This window comes from Equus asinus, chromosome 2, assembly GCF_041296235.1.
Source record: "Equus asinus isolate D_3611 breed Donkey chromosome 2, EquAss-T2T_v2, whole genome shotgun sequence".
In the NCBI taxonomy this organism is placed as follows: Eukaryota; Metazoa; Chordata; class Mammalia; order Perissodactyla; family Equidae; genus Equus; species Equus asinus.
In genome coordinates this window covers 26,819,688-26,838,854 of record NC_091791.1, presented here as the reverse complement: position 1 = coordinate 26,838,854, position 19,167 = coordinate 26,819,688, and the positions used below count along the sequence as shown (strand labels likewise).

The 19,167-nt window shown below is 55.4% G+C and overlaps 1 protein-coding gene across 4 annotated transcripts in view; it reads right to left on the bottom strand.

Moving 5' to 3' along the window:
- Positions 1-19,167, bottom strand: part of SH3PXD2A (SH3 and PX domains 2A) — a 245,523-nt gene that overhangs the window by 16,219 nt on the left and 210,137 nt on the right. For all 4 annotated transcript variants that reach the window (XM_044751533.2, XM_044751534.2, XM_070483796.1 and 1 more), the window contains 5 exons: positions 15,851-15,964; positions 11,178-11,261; positions 5,985-6,102; positions 2,037-2,374; positions 885-934 (listed from right to left, as the gene is read on the bottom strand). In XM_044751533.2, coding sequence (XP_044607468.1) covers positions 885-934; positions 2,037-2,374; positions 5,985-6,102; positions 11,178-11,261; positions 15,851-15,964 — 704 coding nt within the window. The remainder of the gene's footprint in view (positions 1-884; positions 935-2,036; positions 2,375-5,984; positions 6,103-11,177; positions 11,262-15,850; positions 15,965-19,167) is intronic.

Sequence of the window (19,167 nt, the reverse complement as noted above, 5' to 3'; positions counted from 1 at the left end):
ATGCAGCAGGTATGGAAACTCCACTGCCAGCCCTCTAAGACACATGTCATCTCATGTCATCCTTACAACAGCCCTAGGAGATGGCTGCATTGTCCCCGTCTTATAGATAAGGACATTGAAGTTTGTGGAGGGGAAGCAGCTTGCCCAGGGTCTCGCTGTTCCTAAGTGTCGGAAGTGGAATATGAATCCGTGCCTGGCAGGCTCGGAGCCCCATTCTTTCCACTGCATCCACTGCTCCTGATAACAGTTCTCTGTTCTAGGACTCTCGGCCTGCCTCCAGCATCACTGCCGCCCTCAAGCCCCAGCGCCCCGAGTGCACATCTGCCTGTCTGACCATCTGGACACCAGGAAACCCCACCCACAGGAGCCAGGAACCCGAGCAGCATTGAACTTTTTTAAGCTTCAGCCTAAGCCAGTCCTTGCCATTCACCTCCTCCCTGGAGGATGCACACTGTCTGCCCTCTGCCCTTCCAGGCTCCGGCATCCACCACATCCACAGGGCATTTCTGAGCAAGGAAGGCAAAGCTGAAGGCTTCCAGGCTCACATGGACAGCAGCTCCATTTCCAGCCCCTGGCAATGCCCCGGCCGGACACTCTCACCAGCCAGTCTAAATGTTTATGTCTGCCAGTGTGGTGGCTGGGATGGATTTATTTAGCTTTGGAATGCAGTGCGTTTTCAATTATAAACTGTCCAGCAAGGGCCCCAGAAAGGCTGGGCTCCTCAGGCTTCCCTGCCCGTCCCCAACCCCACAAAGCTGGAAGCTACGGCACGGCCTTGGGAAACTTCAGGACCAACAGGTTCTGCAGTGAGCGAGCCAATGAACTGGGGCTGCTACAGGGCATCCTGACGAGGAACAGTAAAGGGAGAAGTTCAGCACACCTACCAGGCTGGATTCTCTGCGAGGTGGAGGCCTTGTCCTTAGGTTTGGGGAGCCTGGAAGAAGAAACACGGCTTCAGAAACCCCAGCCACCTTGGGCAATGGTGCCGGACCTGCCTTCCCTGGGCGTGACCATCTCCGGATCCTGGGGAGCTCCCGCTTTTGTCCCACACTGATGAAGGACCCAGGCTTGCGGTCACTCTAGGCACTGGATTTGGGCTTCTTCAGTGGGAAGCCACAGATCTTTAAGCTTCCTTGGCTGTGCTTCAGGGGCATCCATGAGTCCTCTAAAATGATGCGCGCATTTCAAAATGTACGGACATAGAGGCGTTTGTCAGGAGAAGGGGTAGATAGCTCTATCAGATTTTGAAGGTTAGGAGCAGGGACCATGTCTATTTTTTGCTCACTACCAAATCCTTAGAAGCTAGCACAATTCCAGACAAGAGGAGGTGCCCAAAAAACATCTCCCAACTGACTGCCAAAAGGATTCAGCGACATGAGCTAACTTAACCAAGATCAGAACTAAAGAACAGCTTTGCTCCAGATTTTAAGGATGGCTGGACACAAACGGAAGCTGGTCTCTCAAGATACAGAACAGTTGAACCCTCAGCCAAAAGCACTGTGGAGCCAGGGAGACCTGGAGGCCAGATCGCCGGGGTTCTCCTGTAAGAATGAAGGAGATTCCTGAAGAATGTCCTTTAAAACTGTGCTTGTAGAGAGAGTAAAACCACACCTTCCAAGTCTTTTAGGCTTCCAGGAACTAGAGAGGAAGGCGATAGGGCAGGAGGGTTAAGGCCCAGAAGGAGGTCCTCTATTGGCTGTCACTCCATAAAGCAGCCTTGCATAGAGGGCCCGCATTTCACAGCCCAGGGACTTCACCTATCTGCAAGGTACCGTTCCTGGCTCTCCACCCAAGAAGGAGGGAATGCTACCAGCTTATATACTCGGGTAACTTATCTTAGGTGGAGGAATGGCCTTGCCCACTCTTGTGATTAGCATGAGACAAGCTGATAGAGTGAGGCTGGGGTCAGGTGTCAGTCACTACCTCAGGAAGAAAATGGTGGGGGTTCCTGCGCACCCCTCTGGCTTTCTTTGCACCCCACGCCCACTCTATAAAGAGCTCTGCAGTGAGGACCCACGGGTCAGTGAGGCTCTTACTGATCTGGGCCCTCTGAGGAGCAATCCTGGCCACAGCTGGGGAGCCCTGGGCCAGCTTGGAGACGGTCCTCTCAGGCACTCCCAGGGCGCTGCCATTGGAGGCGTTGCAGAGGATGGGCAGGCTGATCTCCTTCTTGGTGATGGGGGCCTCAGGGCCCTCGCCTTCGGCTGGTGGAGTCTCCTTGTCCCCCGATGTCTTCTTGTTCAGCAGGTTGCTTATCTCCATGATGTTTCCAATGATTTCCACTGGGCCTGCCAGATTCTTCTTTCGCGCTGGCAGGTCATCCTTGGCTTTCTTCAGGTAGGATGCTGGCGCCCAGCCCTCTTTGCCCAGGTATCTGTGGGGAGGAGTGGAACATAGCATCATTACAGCGCTGACGCCTGACCTCACGCCCCACTCCCGGACCCCAGGTTCCATCTGGCCTTGCCCAGCTGAGCCTTTGCTACCATGTTGTGCAAGACATTTGGCAATCCCACTACTCTGGAGAGAACTGGAACAGAGGGCAGCTGGAAGAGGCACCTCGAACACCACTTCTTCCTCTCTATCTCCTCATTCTTTGCCTGATCCCTCTTAGTGGGCGCTCTCATTCTCTGCAAAGTCAGCCAAACGTGGGACCTTGAGATTAGAAGATTCCTCAAATTTTGGGTTGCCCAAAAAATGGACTTTGCAATAGCCTGCTACTTCACAATCAGTAGAGAGCAATTCTAGAGATACGAAATGAGGTGTATCGCATTAACTGCCCTATTGGAAAGAGAAGTATTCTTAGAGAGGCCAAGAGATAGCAGAGGGAGAATCAGGAAACTCGAGTTCTGCTCTATGGTACCTTGGACGAGTCTCTACCTTGGAGCTCAATCTTTCCTCTTCTGCGAAATACAGGGGGAAAGTAGCTATGAAAATGTATCCAGAAAGATAGACACATTGAGACTGACCAAGAAGGTCTCTATAAAGAAGAGCGAGTGCCGGGGAAATTATCGACACTACTGCAGGGCTGGCAGGTGGGTCACGTTCACAGAACAAACCCACAGAGACCGGCACTACAGATAACATTTCAAATGAGTGGGGTAAGGATGGATTATTACAGGAGCGATTTGGAGACAACTAATTATCCAGTTAGGAAAAACAAGTGAGACCCTGGTCTCATGTTGTACAGCAAAATAACAAATGCAAGTTGTGAACATTTGCCTCATCTTGGGGGTGGAGAAAACCCTTCTAGATGGGACTCCAAAAGCTGGACCAGAAATGAAAAGACTAAAGCATGTGACTGGATAAAATGAAAACCTTTGGTATGGCAAAATGAAACAAAATGAAACAAAACAAAATGAAAACAAACCCCAAACCCCATAAACAAGAGCAGAAAGCAAATGACAGGGCTGACTTAATTTTAGGTGATTTGATGACTTCTGAAAACAAGCTTTTCCCCCTTTTCCCCCATGATGTCGAGCTTCTACCCAAACCAACTGGGAGCTTACTTCCTGGTCCAGCAGTTGCTGGCCAATGCCCCTGAGTCTGGGTTGCAATGTCCCTGTCTGCTCCCTGGGACACATCTGGCTCCTTGGAATGGCTCCTCCACCCCAGATGTCTCACAATTTCCCGTCCCCAGCCTCCCCAATCTGACCTTGATCTTGGGCGCTCATTAGGTGGGAATAAAAGGAATGCGAAAGCTGACGTTTCTATCTATGTGTCTGAGTTTTGCCGGAAAGCTCAGGTAGGAGGTGGCTTCTTCCATTCACGTCACAGGAAGGTGCAGGCAGGCTCACCCCAGCTCACCTGACTGGCCCCTGTTTAGGGCTTAGAAGGCAGGCATCAGTGAACAAATGGATGAAGTCAGGGAGCTGGCAGACAAGCACAGAATTTCAGGGGTAGATGGAAGCAACTAGTAAAGATGCCTAATCTCACATATGAGCCAACAACCAATGCTCAGAAAGCAGAGCAAGTAGCAGAGGGTCACACAGCTAGCTGTTGGCAGCATCTGGCCCAGAACCTGGTGCTCTTGCATCTTGGAGAAAAGAGGAAGATGAATCTGCTGGCTGTTGCAGACGTTTTTTGATGAGAACATGGTGGAGAGATGGGGCACAGGGTCTCGCAGGAGTGACGGTCAGGCCTACTCACTGCCTGAGTGCTCCTATTTCAAACCCTGTCGTGTTCCTTCAGCGTTACATGGATAAAATTAGACTCCAGGCGGAGAGATGCAAGGGAATCAGGAGTGGCTGTGTGTGTTTGGGTCCAACTCTGCTCACATCTGCTTTCCAGCTCTGGAACATGGAATGACTCCAGAGGGAAGCAAACTGGAAAAGGAGGGATGGAGAGAGAGGGAGGGAGGTGTGTGTGCGTGTTGGGGGGGGGGGTGGTGGTGGAGAAGAAAGACAGGAAATGAGGATCAACACACAGCCTGGAATGTTGGGAAATGGCATATTTAAGGGGTGTCTGGCAGCCTTCTTAAGGTGGAAGCTTTTCAGCAGGGTTTTCTCAGTTGAAGCTCCCACTGGCTAAAGGGCCAGGCCACAGGGACAAGAGTTGACTAGAGGCAGCAGCTCAGAATGACTTTATTGGTCATTTTAGAAAATTAAAAAAAAAAAAAAAATCCAGCAGCTTTGTAGATAACCTCCAGGCAAGCAACTTAGGTTCCCAGCCTGCCAGAATGTTCGCTGGCCTTTCCATGCCAGATGTGTGATTGCCGGATTTTTAGGGTGGCTCTCCTTTCCATTGCTTAGAAAACAGGAAAGGCTTTGGGTAACACATCCCTGCCCCATCTAACAGGACAGAAAGGGACACCTCAGCCCTCCTGACTGATAATGTACAGGGCAGAAGGCAGCTATGTGGTGTCAAGTCACACTAAGGTTCAGTCCCATGAGGCCAGTGCCCTTCATGCTACTCGTCAGCATAGACCAATCTTAACACCATCGCGGTCTGCCGAGGTCTAAGCAACTGTCTCATGAGTGCCTGCGTCACCTCGGTCAATCCTGCCCCTGCTGTGGGAGACAGCTCAGAACACACATCCTGCCCACAGTGGGTCTGGGGTTCCCAGGTGTGGCGGGCTGGCCAGGCAGTCCCCAGAGCCCACAGATATGGGACTATCTCTGGAGGCTGCCTTATGAGCAGGAGAGAGAAACTGGGCAAAATCATTACAGCTGAGCGGGCTCCAAAGACATCAAAGCATCTCCTGCGAGCAAGGCTCCCTAAGGGTGGCCGCCAGCCTCGGAGCCCCAAGCAGAGGAGACTGGAAGGGCCGGATCTGGTAGGGGAGAGACGAGTGAAGCCCACGGGGTTTAGTTTGCTTCCAGGAGCATCAGGAAAGCTCCCTAGTTCCCTACTCACACTCCCAAATGGGTTTCTTAGCTGAGGAGTGTGATCAGGCCCTGGGAGAGCAAGGCACAGGAGATGCAAGAGGCCTCTGAACTAGGCCTGGGCTCAGGCCTCACTTCTGCCTCAGCTCTTGCAACCACGTGAGCCAGCCCTGAGGAGTGGAACAGCCCGGGACAAAGCCGGCATCTGGGGCCCCGAGTGCTGGGCCGTGGGCAGCAGGGGCTGCCTGCTGGGACCTCAGCAAGGCCTGTGGACGCCAGCGCTCCAGGCAGCCTGAGCTGCAAAGCACGCCAGGCAGTCAAGGCCGGACGCAGAAAACCAAATTCAGATGTGCTGGACCCTCTTGGCAGATGCAAGGGAAGGGATTGCACCACTGCCTGCAAGCTGAGCCTGGGCCCCTGTGCCCCGCTGGCTGCAGCTCAGACTCTGCTTTACATGTCCCGGGAGAGACTCTGCAAGAGGAGCACTCTCTGTTCATGCTGTTCAGCTGTACAGACTTGGAGCGGCCAAGCCCGGGCCACGGGCGCAAAGCTGATGTCAGTATCTACCCGCCGGCTGGTGCCCACAGCCACTCTGCTGCCCAGGACTGGGCCTGAGAGCTAGGGTGGCAGAGAGACATCTCGCTCCTCTGTGGGGGCTCCTACCTGATGTACCACCAGCCCTCCAAATTCTTCCGGATCACCTCCACAGTGACACCCTTCTCGAAGCCAATCTCATCCTTGCTTTGGCTGGTGTAAGGCTGCACAGTGACATACTTCTCCTCTGTGGGTGGTGGGCAAAGCAAGAAAGCACAATTACTTTGCGGCTCCTCCTCCTTGTCTCCTCCTTCCTTGGCCTGACCTGGCCTAGCTGGTTGCCAAGGTGCACTGGGTCAGCCTCTGGGCTTTTTCAGCAAAGGGAACAGAAGGGTCCAAACCTCACTCCCAGTGTGTGCCAAAGCCAGCCAGGGCCCCAGGTGGTCTAGCAAAGCCCCAGGCAACGTAAAGGCTCTCCCAGCCTCCCAGCCCAACAACGACAGCCAGGCTGCTGGGGCCTGGAGTCCTCAGCGTCCCAGAAGCTCCCAGGGATGAGGGCAGGGTTGGGAGGAACCTGCCCTTTCGGAGTCCTGTGCCAGGAAGTCTGAGACCAACCTTGGGTGTCCCCTGAATACCCTGAGGGCCCGTGGCATGCCCTCTCCTTCCCTGAAGGTGCCACCCTTCCATCTCTGTTGCAGACTTGCTCTCTGGGCCCTTCTCCCACCTCAACTCCTTAAATCTTTCCTGTCTGACCTTCCAATGGCTCCAGGGGCACTTCCTCAGGGAAGCCTTCCCTGACCACTAATCTGATCACCTGATCATGAAACTTCCCCAAGAGGGTTCCAAGGAACACACGTCCCATGGGAGTGGTTCTATGTGTCTTGTTAAGATAAGGGTCCTGTGGCCAAATGAGCAGTGGCAGCGCTAAGTGCAGCACACCAGGCAGGACCTCACGGGGCACTGAGTGGGACAGTGTGCTGAGCTGACCAGGCGGTGTGGCAGACCCTGCTGGGGAGTGGCCTGCTCTGCTCTCACAGGTGTGACTGCGGGCTTTGTTCAGGGTCTCCCCAGGCAATGGGAAAGAGGTGCCCTGTGGGAGCTCAGGAAAAGCTTGAGGGGAGCCATTGGGAGGCTGAACAACACGCGTCTTCCCTGGTTCCCTCAGCCCCTCTCCCGGCAGAGGGTCCTGCTGCCTCCACAGGGGTCCTTGCTCAGGCTTCCAGAGAGGTGCTTCTTTGTCTGCTAGGGTCCAGCTCTGCCTGCCCCCAGGAAGCCACTGACATCTAGACCCATAGCTGGCCAGCCACAGACACCCTGACACCGGGTGGAGTGCCTCCCCAGAGGACCGCTCGGGCCTCAAGAAGGAGAATGCTCCCTCACCCTCACCCTCTGGGAGAACGAAGAGCAGACAGACAGGGAAGAACTGGCCATCTGGCCACGCCCTTTGGGAGGGTCACCCTGAACCTACACTGTCCTCTCCAGCCTGGGTGTTCCCTGAGGCTGAGACAGTGTCTGGCACACAGCAGGGGCTCCAGAGGGACTACGGAGCACGATGGGGAGAAGGGGGAACTGAGCAGCGACACCAAGCAGGAGACGTTCTGGGAGCTCAAAAGAGCATGACGCTGGCACAGAACATGGGTCTCTAAGACGCCTGCGCACCCCTTGCCACCGACTCCCAGCTGTGACCACCACTCCCTGGACTCCTCAGCTAGACGCTGACGGGCAGCCTGAGCCTCTGGCAGCAATGGGGGAGGAGGGCAGCCGCCACCCCCACCCCCTGCAGGAGGGCCATCTGTTCATTCTGCCCAGGATTATCAGGGTCCTGTTTGCAGCCCTGTGCTGGGCCGAGATAGCAGCTCCCTTTGGGACGAACGCAGCTGCCCTGCCAGGCCCCAGGGATGGGCTGCGGGCGGAATCTGAAAGGCTGCCAATAGGCAAACGGTGAGTGACGAGCCTCCACGATTCTTCAGCATGCTCTTCTCAACGGCAGACCTTTCCCAGGTGAAGGCCTTTCTCGGCGTCAACCAGCTCCTGGAAGCTTTGAGAGTCCAATCCGGTCACGCTGGAGAGAGCTGCCAAGAGCGCCTGAGAACCCTATTCAGCCAGATTCTGACTCGGGCCTTTGAGCAGCTCAGGGTTCCGCAGTCCAGCCTGCTCTTGGGCCTGCTCCACTTTCCAGTGGGGCACGGCAAATCCTGGCCTGGGCAGCGGCTAGAGGGGCAGCGCCAGGCCCTGGGGACCTGGAGTTCTGAGGTTAGGGTGAGGCGAGGCCTGGGCTCCACATTTTGCCTTTGTTCAGCTGGGCTATTTTTAAAAGCCTGTGGTTCGAGCAGGAAGCCATCATTAAAGTTTTCCTAGGCAAAGTTGCTTTGGCAGGGAAAAAATTACAGTCCTTCTCTTGGGAAGATCCGAGGAGCCCAGCCCTGCTGTATGGCAAAGAGTAGGGTCTAAACCATGTGCACCCCAAGCACCAGCCTCCGCAGCCCCCCGTGTATTGAGGATGGAGCCCCGTGGGCCATGTAAGCGTTCCACATTCCCCTGACCCTCTTGGGGTGGGCAGAATCAAGGATATCAGTTTTACTGGGTAAAGCTGAGCTGCTCCTGCAAAAGGCCCTAGTCGTGGTGGCCCTGGGGCTGATGTGAACACAGAAGTCTGGGAGTTTGTGCTCCCAGTAAGAGAGCTGGCTGGCTCAGAGGCTTGGTCCGCCCTGTCACTGTGCATGTTCCAGGTGATGAGAATTCAGAGCTCTGGTCCCACGCAGGGCAACTCTTCCAATTGGTCTGTTTAGGGGCTCAGTTCTCTGCCACGGTTGGCTCAGATGGAAGAGGTGTGGAGTGCCTTCATGTGGACACGTGCCACAGGGGTCTCAGGCCCCCAACTCACAGGTTTCCCTGAGGAGGCAGCAGAGCCAGCCCTTCCAATGGACTGGGGCCACAAACCCCACCTGGAGGGGGGCTGTGAGTTCCGGGGGGCACCTCAGGGATTCTGGGAAGCACTGAGGCTGTGGTCACTCTGATGTACCATCAAAGGATGGTGGCAACCCTGCCCCAGGGAGGGCTGGCCAGGCCGCCCACAGGCTGGGTGGGTGGGTGGCTGGGGGGAGGTGGACAGGCCTGTTTTGGTTTTGGAGGCAGGGGCTGAAAAGCCCTACAGTTCCAAACCACAGACGCCTCCTCTTTCCAAACGCTTTCCCCGCCGTCAGCAGTCTCCCCGGCTCCCCTCCCGGCCCCCACAACTTACCCAACCCCACTGCAAGGGGCCTTCTGATTCCAAGGCCTGGTTGGCTGAGGGAATGGGGAGTGGAGGCCCTGGGGAGGCACTGCTTTTCTCTTGTCTGGTTATATATGATCCACTGCCTGCTTCCCCCACCGTCAGCTCCGCTGTTTGTAGCAACGTTTTTCCCAGCCAACTCTCTGCAAGCTTTTCTTGGCTGCCTGATTTAACTGAGGGCTAAGACTGGGAAATAATGTTTAGGTCTCTTATTTAAGAGAGAGAGAGAGAAGTTGTGGGCATGTGTCTGCATATGTAGGGGTGACGAGAGAATGAGGCATTTAGCTGGGTATTTGTGTCTATATATATCACTGTATGTTTGTAATTGTGAATACAGCACCTATGTACATGTGGCACAAGGGGTTATGTAGATGAAACTATATATGAAGCTCTGTGTGTACTTGTGGTGTTGCTGCAGAGCTGTACCTATGAAGTGGCCATGAGCAGTTAGCCGTGTGGGCAACGTATTTGTGACTGCGTAAATCATGTATATGTGGAACGGTCCACGTGTGGTTGCATAAGTGTAATTACATATGCGTATCTGTGAGTGGTTGTGTGCACAGGACCGTGGATGTGCAGTTGTGTGGGGGTTGGATGGGAGAGTGTACTGCAGCCATGCCTGTGGCCAACAGGCTGTGCATGGGTGGTAGTGGTTCCCTGGCTGCATGTGTCTGGGTGGTTGTGGAGGCAGTTGTATTTGGGGCTGAATGTGTGATGGTGTTTGGAGCAGATGCTGGAGGGGACGGGGGAAGGTCAAGCCTTTCTCCCTGCTGTTTTCCCAGGCCAGCATCCCAGTCTCCTTCACCGCCAAGGCCGGGGGTTGTGTCCCAGCCTGGCCCCCCAGCAAGGCTGTCCCACTCCTCCTAGCTCTAGGGTGCCTTTGCTTTACATTCAGCCTGTTCTTGCTCTATCCACAACTCAGCCCCCTGCCCTACACCAGACCCCATGGTCCAACCCACACCCCACCCTCAGGACAAGCTGGGCTCCTCACGGCCAGCACTCAGCCTGATGCCGGGCTAGCCACAGACAGAGGCCACCCCAGAGTCCAGGCTTCCTGCTGCCCAGGGCTTGGGGGTAGATACCAAAATATGGTCTTACAGTCATTCAGGAACAAGCTTTGGGAGAGGGGGTACAAGTCACAGGGCATCCCTGCCATTCTAGAGAGGCCAGTGCTTACTGCCACCTCCCAGCTGTGCCATCACTGCCCAGAACACACACGATGTGCTCTTCTCGAGGCAGGAGAAACTAGCCACTCACTGGCCTCGGGGCTCTGTGGATGTTCAGGGGTTTGTTCAGAGGCCGGCCCCTTCTCTCCCTCCCTCCCCAGCTCCTAGACACTGGAAAGGCCCTGCGCCTGCATATGTCTTGGTTCCTGATCAGCCTACGTGGCAGGCCTGGGGCCTCCCTGGAATCCTCTTGATCGGGCCCCTCCTGAAGTCCCCATGGCTAGTGCTGGAGACATTGGAAGCTCCTGACTGGACCCGATCCCTCCATCAGAGCTTGCGGGGGCTGTGCCCTGGGGCCAGGCCAGGGCTGGCTTTGGCTCCCTTCTAGTTTCCTGGGAGCTAGCTGAAGGAGGAGGGCTGTGGGCTACTCCTCCTTCCTACTCTGTCCCTAAGTAATTGCTACAACAGCTTTGGCTGAGGGAGCACCTTCCCAGAGGAAGGAGGTAATGAAGGGCGGGGGGGAGTGGACGGCCCCTGCAGAGTCATAGACACACTCAGTTCTCATCGCAGCTTGCAAGGCAAACGTGGCCTCTTTTAGAGCCCCCACAATCATGTCCTAAGTCCCATGAACCCCACCCCCAGGATGCTGTCAGGAGCCAGAGCCGCCCCCAGTGTCATCCTAATTCCCAAACAGCCCCCACGCCCGCCTTCCTCCCCCCAGCCTCCAAGCTGCAGTAAGTAAGAGAAAGGTCTGGCCAGTGAATCTGGGTGAAGAGGCCACTGGGCAGAGCAGAGTAGAGCCCGGAAAGGAGGAGAGGCGTTAGTGAGAGAGAGAGAGAGAGAGGTGGCAGCTGCGGGTGAGGACAAGCTGGCTCCCACAGTCACCTCGGCTGTGCTGCCTGTTGACCATCCCGCCCAGGGTCCACCGGCGATCCAGGCGCCGCAGATGGGCCTTGCGTCTCTTGGACACTGGTGCGGGAGATGGCGATGGAACACGCGGGCGACAGGAACCGGCAGAGAGAATGGAGATGAGGATGAGACGGGTTGGGATGGGGCGGGGAAGGGATGGAGGGAGGGAAGGTTCACACGCCCAGGTCATCAGCTCCTGGTCGGAGCCCTCCCGGCACACCCCTGCTGGATGGGGACAGATGTGACAAGTGACAACGCTGGCATGTGGGGGACAACTCAACCAAAGCCAAACCCCGGGGGTTACACCCCTGAACCTGGGAGGGGCTACAAATTTACAATCCCAGCACCTGAGAGGTGGAGACAGGCCTTGGCTCCAGCCTGGTGCAAGGACGGCCCTCCGCTGCAGCCCCAGGGAGAGCTCATGCTCCCGCCATGGCTCTGCCGGTTCCCGCAAGGGCCTGGGGCCCCAGCGCACGGCCCTTACGTCCATCTGCTCTCCACTCACCCACTCACCAAGTCTCACTTGGGAACCAGCCACCGTCTGCCAGTACCACGTGTGGAAGAATAAATGTGGCCAGGAGAGCCTTGGGGCCCCTTCCTCACAGAGATTATAGCTCTTACAGCTCTGGGTTTGTTTATGTCTCTGCTTTCTCGGTCATTCCCACTGGAGTGAGGCTGTTGAGACAAAGACGTTGAGTCTCCGCATCCCCAGGGCCCAGCAAAGGTGGCCCCGCGCCTTGGCTTTTCACTTCTCCACATGCCATCCATTGGAGTTCTGACGACAGAGGACCTGCCTCCTGGCTGCTCACTGCTCCAGACCTTTTGTTTAGACCACCCTCTCTGGGGCAGCATCCGCACTGGTCCTCGGGTGGCAGTGGCCCAGCTCCAGATGCCCCCTGCCTTCCTATGGGACACCCAGCTGGAAAGGACACCACACCATGGCTCCAGCATGCCAACCGGCCCCCAACTCCTGGCCCTGCAGAAGGAGGGTGCCAGGCCAGGTCTGGGGTTGGTGGAGGCCAGCAGTTAGAGTAAAACTGTCCAGACACCCCTGGGCCAAAGCCCAGCAAGCCCTCCTGGGAAGAATTCACTTTCCCGGAAGGAGAGCGCCCTGGGCGACCTCCTGCTCCTAAGCAAGAGGCGTGGACCAAAGGTTAGGAGGTGTGCATTCGGTCCAGGCTACACTGCCAGGTTACTGTGTCACCCCGGGCAGGCTGTTGTCCCTCTCTGGTCTCTGTTTCCTCATCTGTCATGGGGGTCGACACCACCTGACAGGGACTGACTGGGCTCTGTGGAAATAAACCAGGCCTGGGGGTGAGGCCAGACTGGGAGGAACTCTGACAGCAGGGCTCCGAGCGGGTGTGTGTGACTTCTCTAGAGGAGCTTCAGCTGATGCCCAGGCCAGGGGTCACCTTAACCGTAGTCATGTTTACCTGGTCTAAACCATTTACAAGGACCATCTCACTGGAGCCTCACCAAAGCTCTGTGTGGTTGGCACTGTCCCCATTTTAGAAATGGGAAACAGGCACAGGTCATGAAGGAACCCTCTGAGTCAGACACCTGAGAGCCTAGACAACATGTGGATCCAGACAGGCTGGCCCCAGAGCCTGGACTCTAGGCCCTGCAATGCTGTTCTTCCCCTGGGATCCTGTGCCCCTTAGCCTGCCAACAGTGGAGAAGGCACAGATGGGGGCCAGTGCCAGGGCTATCCCACCAGGAGGAAGGCAGGTCATCGCCGGTAGCTGGGGGTCACAGGGACACAGGTAGGAACCCAGGTTCTGGTCTTGGCTCTGCCAAACTGACCTGGGGCCCTGTGGAGGTGCTACCTCTCCAGGCCTCCATATCCTCACCTCTGGGAGGCGATGCATCTGGTGGTTCACTAAAGCACCTTGCCAGCATCAGGCTTGGATCCTCCTCCACATCAGTGCGCGAGAGGGTCTGCACCTCCACTAAAGCCCTCCTAGCCCCTACTGCTAACATTTCCTTTTTTTTTTTTTGAGGAAGATTAGCCCTGAGCTAACATCTGCTGCCAATCCTCCTCTTTTTGCTAAGGAAGGCTGGCCCTGAGCTAACATCCGTGCCCATCTTCCTCCACTTTATATGTGGGATGCCCACCACAGCATGGCTTGCCAAGTGGTGCCATGTCTGCACCCGGGATCCAAACTGGCGAACCCCGGGCAGCCAAAGCAGAATGTGTGAACTTAACCGCTGTGCCCCTGGGCCGGCCCCTAACATTTCTGAGTTCTATGCAACACACCTGGCTCTAGGAGAAACATGAACATATGCCAGAATGTCTGATGATAGAAATAAACCAAAATAGCCATTGTCTCTTTCCTTCCAAAGCAATGAACCATGAGCTGTTACAGAAGCTTTGAGGGGATGAAGGCTTGCAATTCTGTCTACAGGGGTCAGGGGACCTATGATGGGATGGCAACAGGCCTGGGGTAGAGATGGCCAGAGAGGGGACCAGGGTAGGCTTATCTCTTAGGCACGTGGCTGCGGGGGCAGAGAAACTGGTGGACATCCCACAGCAGCGGAGCCTTGGGATGGGGTGCTGAGCCCTGAGTCCTTCAGTAGAGTTGGCGGGGATGCCCAAGATGTGATGATGGAATTCACAGCTGCCCAAAGGTTGCCAGGGGTAGTGGCATACAGGTCCTATCAGAAGCATGCAGAGGAAGCTATTTTAAGGAGGGTTACCCTGCGTGCACATGTGTGTGCACACACATCTCTGAATGCAGAACCTGCACTGGCTGCCTGATTCTTACTCCATCAAGGTCAAAATTCTCTACAACCCACTACTGCTTGTTCTGTGCAAAGCACCTGCTCCGTCTTCCAACCAGGCTTACATCTGTGTCCACACACCTCTCAGGCTCTCTCCCGCCCACTCAGTGTCCTGGTCCTCCCATCATCAACCCAACATCTCCACTGTGACATTCCTGACATAGCCTTTTCAGGCAGGGCTCTGACTCCACATACACACTCTTCTAGCATTGCTTACAAGCAAAATGCTTCATGGAGAGGCATGCAGCACAGTGGTGATGACCGTGGGGCAAAGGAGGCCAACCAGGGCTCAAGGCTGACGAAGACAGCTTACATAGCTAACATCTCGAAGCCTCACTTCCTGCATCAGAAAAATGGGGGTCGAAACAGTGCCCTCCCAGGGTAGAGGCGAGGGCATTTAAAGCACTAGGCCAGGTACCTGGGACTGAGCGAGACAGCACCCTCTAGGGAATGTTATTTCTGAGAGGCCTTGGGATGCCCCGCAGAATGTGGTGCTGGGTAGGAGCTGAGGCCTGGCGACTGTAGACAGACTAGACCAGACCCAGCTCAGGGGTCAAGACCCTCCGGCGCTGCAGAGGTGCAAGGGACCCAGAGGTGAGATGGGGTGCAGGCTCAACCCCAGGCTCAGGGAGCAGCCAGGAAGGACTGGGCACCCAGCCTGAACGTACAGGCCCTTCCTGACGGGGACTAGTCCCTGGAAACCTGTCACAAGGTGGATGTGCACTGCAGGGACTGCAGCTCTGCTCAAGGGACCAAAATAAAGCCTTTACACGAGAGGAAGGGTGGGGCTCCAACTGCCTGCTGAGTAACCAACATTTAGAGGAAGGATGAATAAAGGAGCTGGCACTCGGCGGGCTGCGTATTTTGGCCTGGGCAGTGGGGAATGGGGTGGGGGGGCAGGCCTGGAGGTGGCCTGAGCCCTGGGTGGCAGGCCTCCATCCCCCTGGCTCCCAGACGTGCCCATTTGGATGGTCACCACTGACCGTTAGGGCAAGCGTTCCTGCTGCCAGGACTCAGGAGGATTGGAAGGCATTAGGAACAGGGGGCCAGGAACTAGTGGTGGCTCACACTCACTGGCTTGGGCAGCCTACTCCGGGGAATACCTGAGTCCACAGACAGGCTGTCCAGGCCAGCGCTGGCCTGGGGAGGTAGGGGAGGCAGGCTCTCTGAAATGCAACCAGAAAGATCCAGAAAACCCTCACCAGGCCAGAGCTAATCAGAGAGGCTGATGGTGCAGGGGCCAGAGCCACCCTTTGGTTCCTGCGACACTGAGAAATGACTCACAGACTTGCCCTCTGAGTCTGCACCCTCGGCCAGGCTAACAGACACCCAGAGCAGAGGCCTCTGAGCACCATAACACACACACAGCAGAAGTTGTATGCACACTGCCCCTTGGGGTCATCCCTGCACAGGGAGCATAGTGTGGGACGGGGATCTCTGTGGGGGCCCCCACAGGAACCCAGGGCTTCTACAGGGAGAGGGAGCTTTGGGGGTCTAGTCCTAAGACTGTTCTTCCCAGTCTCTGCCCATAACTTGCCAAAGCCTGAGATCCACATCCCAAGGGAATTTCCCCTCTAATTTTAGCCCCACGTCAGGGCCAGCAGGGACAGGCCTGGGCTGGGAGGTGAGCTTGTGGGTCAGCCTCAGTGAGACAGGATCCTGGGGAAAGGGACTGGCACACAGCCCCTTCTGATGGTTCTGATGGTTTTAGGGAGAGGAGTGGGAAAGCTGCCTCCAGGAGGACTCGGATTCACTCCTGGGGCCAGGGATGGGGTGGGCACCAATCCCCGAGGGCACCAGTGGCAGTCAGCTCCCTGCGCATGCTCCATTACCCACCCCCCTCCTACCCCGAATGTGCAGGCCCTTACCTTCCCCCGTCTTGGAGGTGTTGATGTCTGAGTCGTCCCGAGTACCATTTTGGGCCTCCAGGTAGGTGGCAGGGACCCAGCCCTGCTCCTCAGAAGTGCTCACAAACCACCAGCCTGTGGAGGGGACAAGAGAGAACAGGGCCATGAGAGCCCAGCAGGATGGCAGAGGCAGGCTGGGGCCCAGAGGAGGGAAGGAGCAGCGCAGAGGGCACAGCGCCAGACAGCCTGCCGCCTGGCAAATGCCTGGTCCACATCCAGCCTCGCTAAGGAAGACGAGACCAACACGCTCTCTGAGCAGAGGCCCAATGGACTGCGGCCCACACTTCACAAATGTTTGACGAAAAAATTAAAAAATGAAATTGAAACAATATGTCCAATGTGTGAAAGTCACCTTGCAGGAAAGGCCAGGGGAGCTCTGGCCAGACAGAGACCCTTGCCAGTCTTTCAGTGGACCATTAGGACCGCTGGTTTGGCCTGGAGTTCGGCTGCTTTCTCTGCTTTCAAAGGCATCCGGGCATCAGTGCCTCACAGATGCCTTCCAGTGGTCGCTGTTCCCCTTTCCCATCCGGGTCAGTGGTAATTTTACATCGGTGCTACTTGCAGCTGCCCTTTAAGTGTGCTGACATTTTTAAGTGGGTACTGCACGCTCAAGTGACACTTGAAAGTCACGGCCAAATAATAAAGGCTCATTCATTTTCTTTTCTTTGTTCGTTGGTTCATTCATTCATCATTCAAACAAACACTGACCGAGCAAAGTACTCTGAGAGCCCGGGTCTTGGGACTCTGCTGAACTGCCTTCAGTTCCTTCTAGAACATACTCTTTACAGGATCCTGTCTTTGTCCCCATCCCTTCCTGATCCTTCTCTGCCTCCCAAAGCAATCTGGGACCGATTCTCTCTTCTGTCCATGACAGAGCTCATGAATTCCAAATCTGCACTGTTCCCTGTCAAGGGACCGTGGAGCTTCTGCCTGGGCATCACTGAGGCTCCAGCACTCTTCGCAGCAGCGAGTGGCTGCCTGAAGAAGGGGCGTGCTGGGGGGCCTCGCAGGTACTCCCAGCTGGGCTTAGCACCCGGAGGTGGAGGAGGCAGCCTGAGGGCTGCTATGATGACAACAGAGAGAGACAGAGGAAAACAGTCTCACCACTGCACGGACCTCAGAACCCAGGGTCATCTCCTAGGTCTTCAACTAGGTCCTCGCTGCCCTGTGTGACAGTCCTGGGATAGCAAATAGCCTGTGATTTAGTGCTTTTTTTTTTTTTTTTAAAGATTGGTACCTGAGCTAACAACTGTTGCCAATCTTTTTTTTGCTTTTCTGCTTTTTCTCCCCAAACCCACCCCCCCAATACATAGTTGTATATTTTAGTTGTGGGTCCTTCTAGTTGTGGCATGTAGGACGCCGCCTCAGAGTGGCCTGATGAGTTGTGCCATGTCCGCGCCCAGGATGCAAACCGGCGAAACCCTGGGCCGCCGCAGCAGAGCGCGCAAACTTAAGCACTCGGCCCCGGGGCCAGCCCCTGTGATTTAGTCTTGAATGTATCCTGTGCCCCATCCATTCCAGGGAGTTCTACAACTCTGTGCCTGCAGCTCTTCAAAGCCCATGAAACGCCACAACATCTATATGATACCTTCACAATGGATCCATGTCATTATAGGTCTGTCCATACCCAGAGAATGTACAGCACCAAGAGTAAACTCTAATGGAAACTATGAACTCTGGGTGATTAGGAAGTGTTGATGTAGGGTCATCAATAGTGTAACAAATGTACCACTCTGATGGGGGATGTTGGTAACGGGGGAGGCTGTGTATATGTGGGGGCAGGGGGTATATGGGAAACCTCTGTACTTTCCACTCAATTTTGCTGTAAACCTAAAAGTGCTCTAAAATAAGAGTCTTAAAAAAAAAGAGGGCCAGCCCCATGGCCGAGTGGTTAAGTTCCCATGCTCCACTTTGGCAGCCCAGGGTTTCATCAGTTCGGATCCTGGGCACGGACATGGCACCGCTCATCAGGCCATGCTGAGGCGGCGTCCCACACAGCACAACCAGAAGGACCTACCACCAGAATACACAACTATGTACTGGGGGTCTTTGGGCAGAAGAAGATGAGGGGGGAAAAAAAAAAAAGAAGATTGGCAACAGATGTTAGCTCAGGTGCCAATCTTTAAAAAAAAGGAAAAGAAAAGAAAAAGTCCTGGATGAGAGGTCTGAACTCTCAAGGCCCAGGTCTACTTGGCTCGGAGGCCTGAGCTGAGTCACTGCCCTTCTGGAACCTGGGCTGGATGACTTCCTTCCCGCCCTCTGCCAGATTCAGGTAAATTCCCCTGTCTTTCCCGAGTGGGATGGGCGTGGGCCACCCTCATCACACTCGTAGCCTACATTCTGGGCCTACCAGGCATGGGGCCACTGAGTGGGCAGCGCCACCGTCCTCCCTGAGGCCCAGGCCACAATGATGTGGCTGCTCAAGACGCTGTGGCTGATAGAGGCCCCAAAGAAGCCAGAAGGCATGGTCTTGCAGGAGTCTCTGCCTGGGGTCTCTGTAGTCGTCTCTGTCTTCTCTCCTTCTCTCAGCCGCTGGGGGAGCACTCTCAGGGACCTCAACGGTCTCTGCCAAGAAGCACCAGAACCAGGTATTCTTCCCCAGAACCTAAGCGGAGGCCACGGGACAGGGATTCCCATCTCACAGGGCTTTCTGCCCTCTGGCTCCACCTCCTTGACCACAGGAGTGCACATGTCTGGCCAGGCATCTTCTGACTGGTCTGTCATCTCCCAGGACACTGTCATGGTTCAGGGTTTTTTTCAGGAATTGACATGGGTGCTTTCTGAATCCTAAATCCCACATAAAACAGGAATCGCAGGGATATGTGGGAAGAGATGGCCCAAGAGTTAAGTCAATAAAGGGGCAGCAAAGTCAAGAGATGGAGAAAGTCAGTCCTGATTAACATCATTTAGAGCTCCAGGTTCCAGATGTGCTAAAGTAAGACTACCCCATTGGACTTCCTAATAACAATGAGCCAAGGACCTTCCTGTGCTGTTTAACTTAGCCATAGCAGTTTCCATCACTAGAACTGCAGAGTCCTCACCAATGCCATCCCTACCCAGGAATCACCATGGTTCATGATTGAAGGTCCATCACCATGAGTCAAATTTGGAGACTAAAACTCCAGTCCACTGGGCATCTGTAACCACAGATCTCAGCAGGTGAGGATGGAGCCCTCCAAATCGCTCTGAGTAAGCAGTCCCTCCCCAAGATAACCTCCAAGAGCCCCAAACAGCAGTCCCCACAATTCCCAACTTGGCGTCACTTTTGGGGGGGGTCT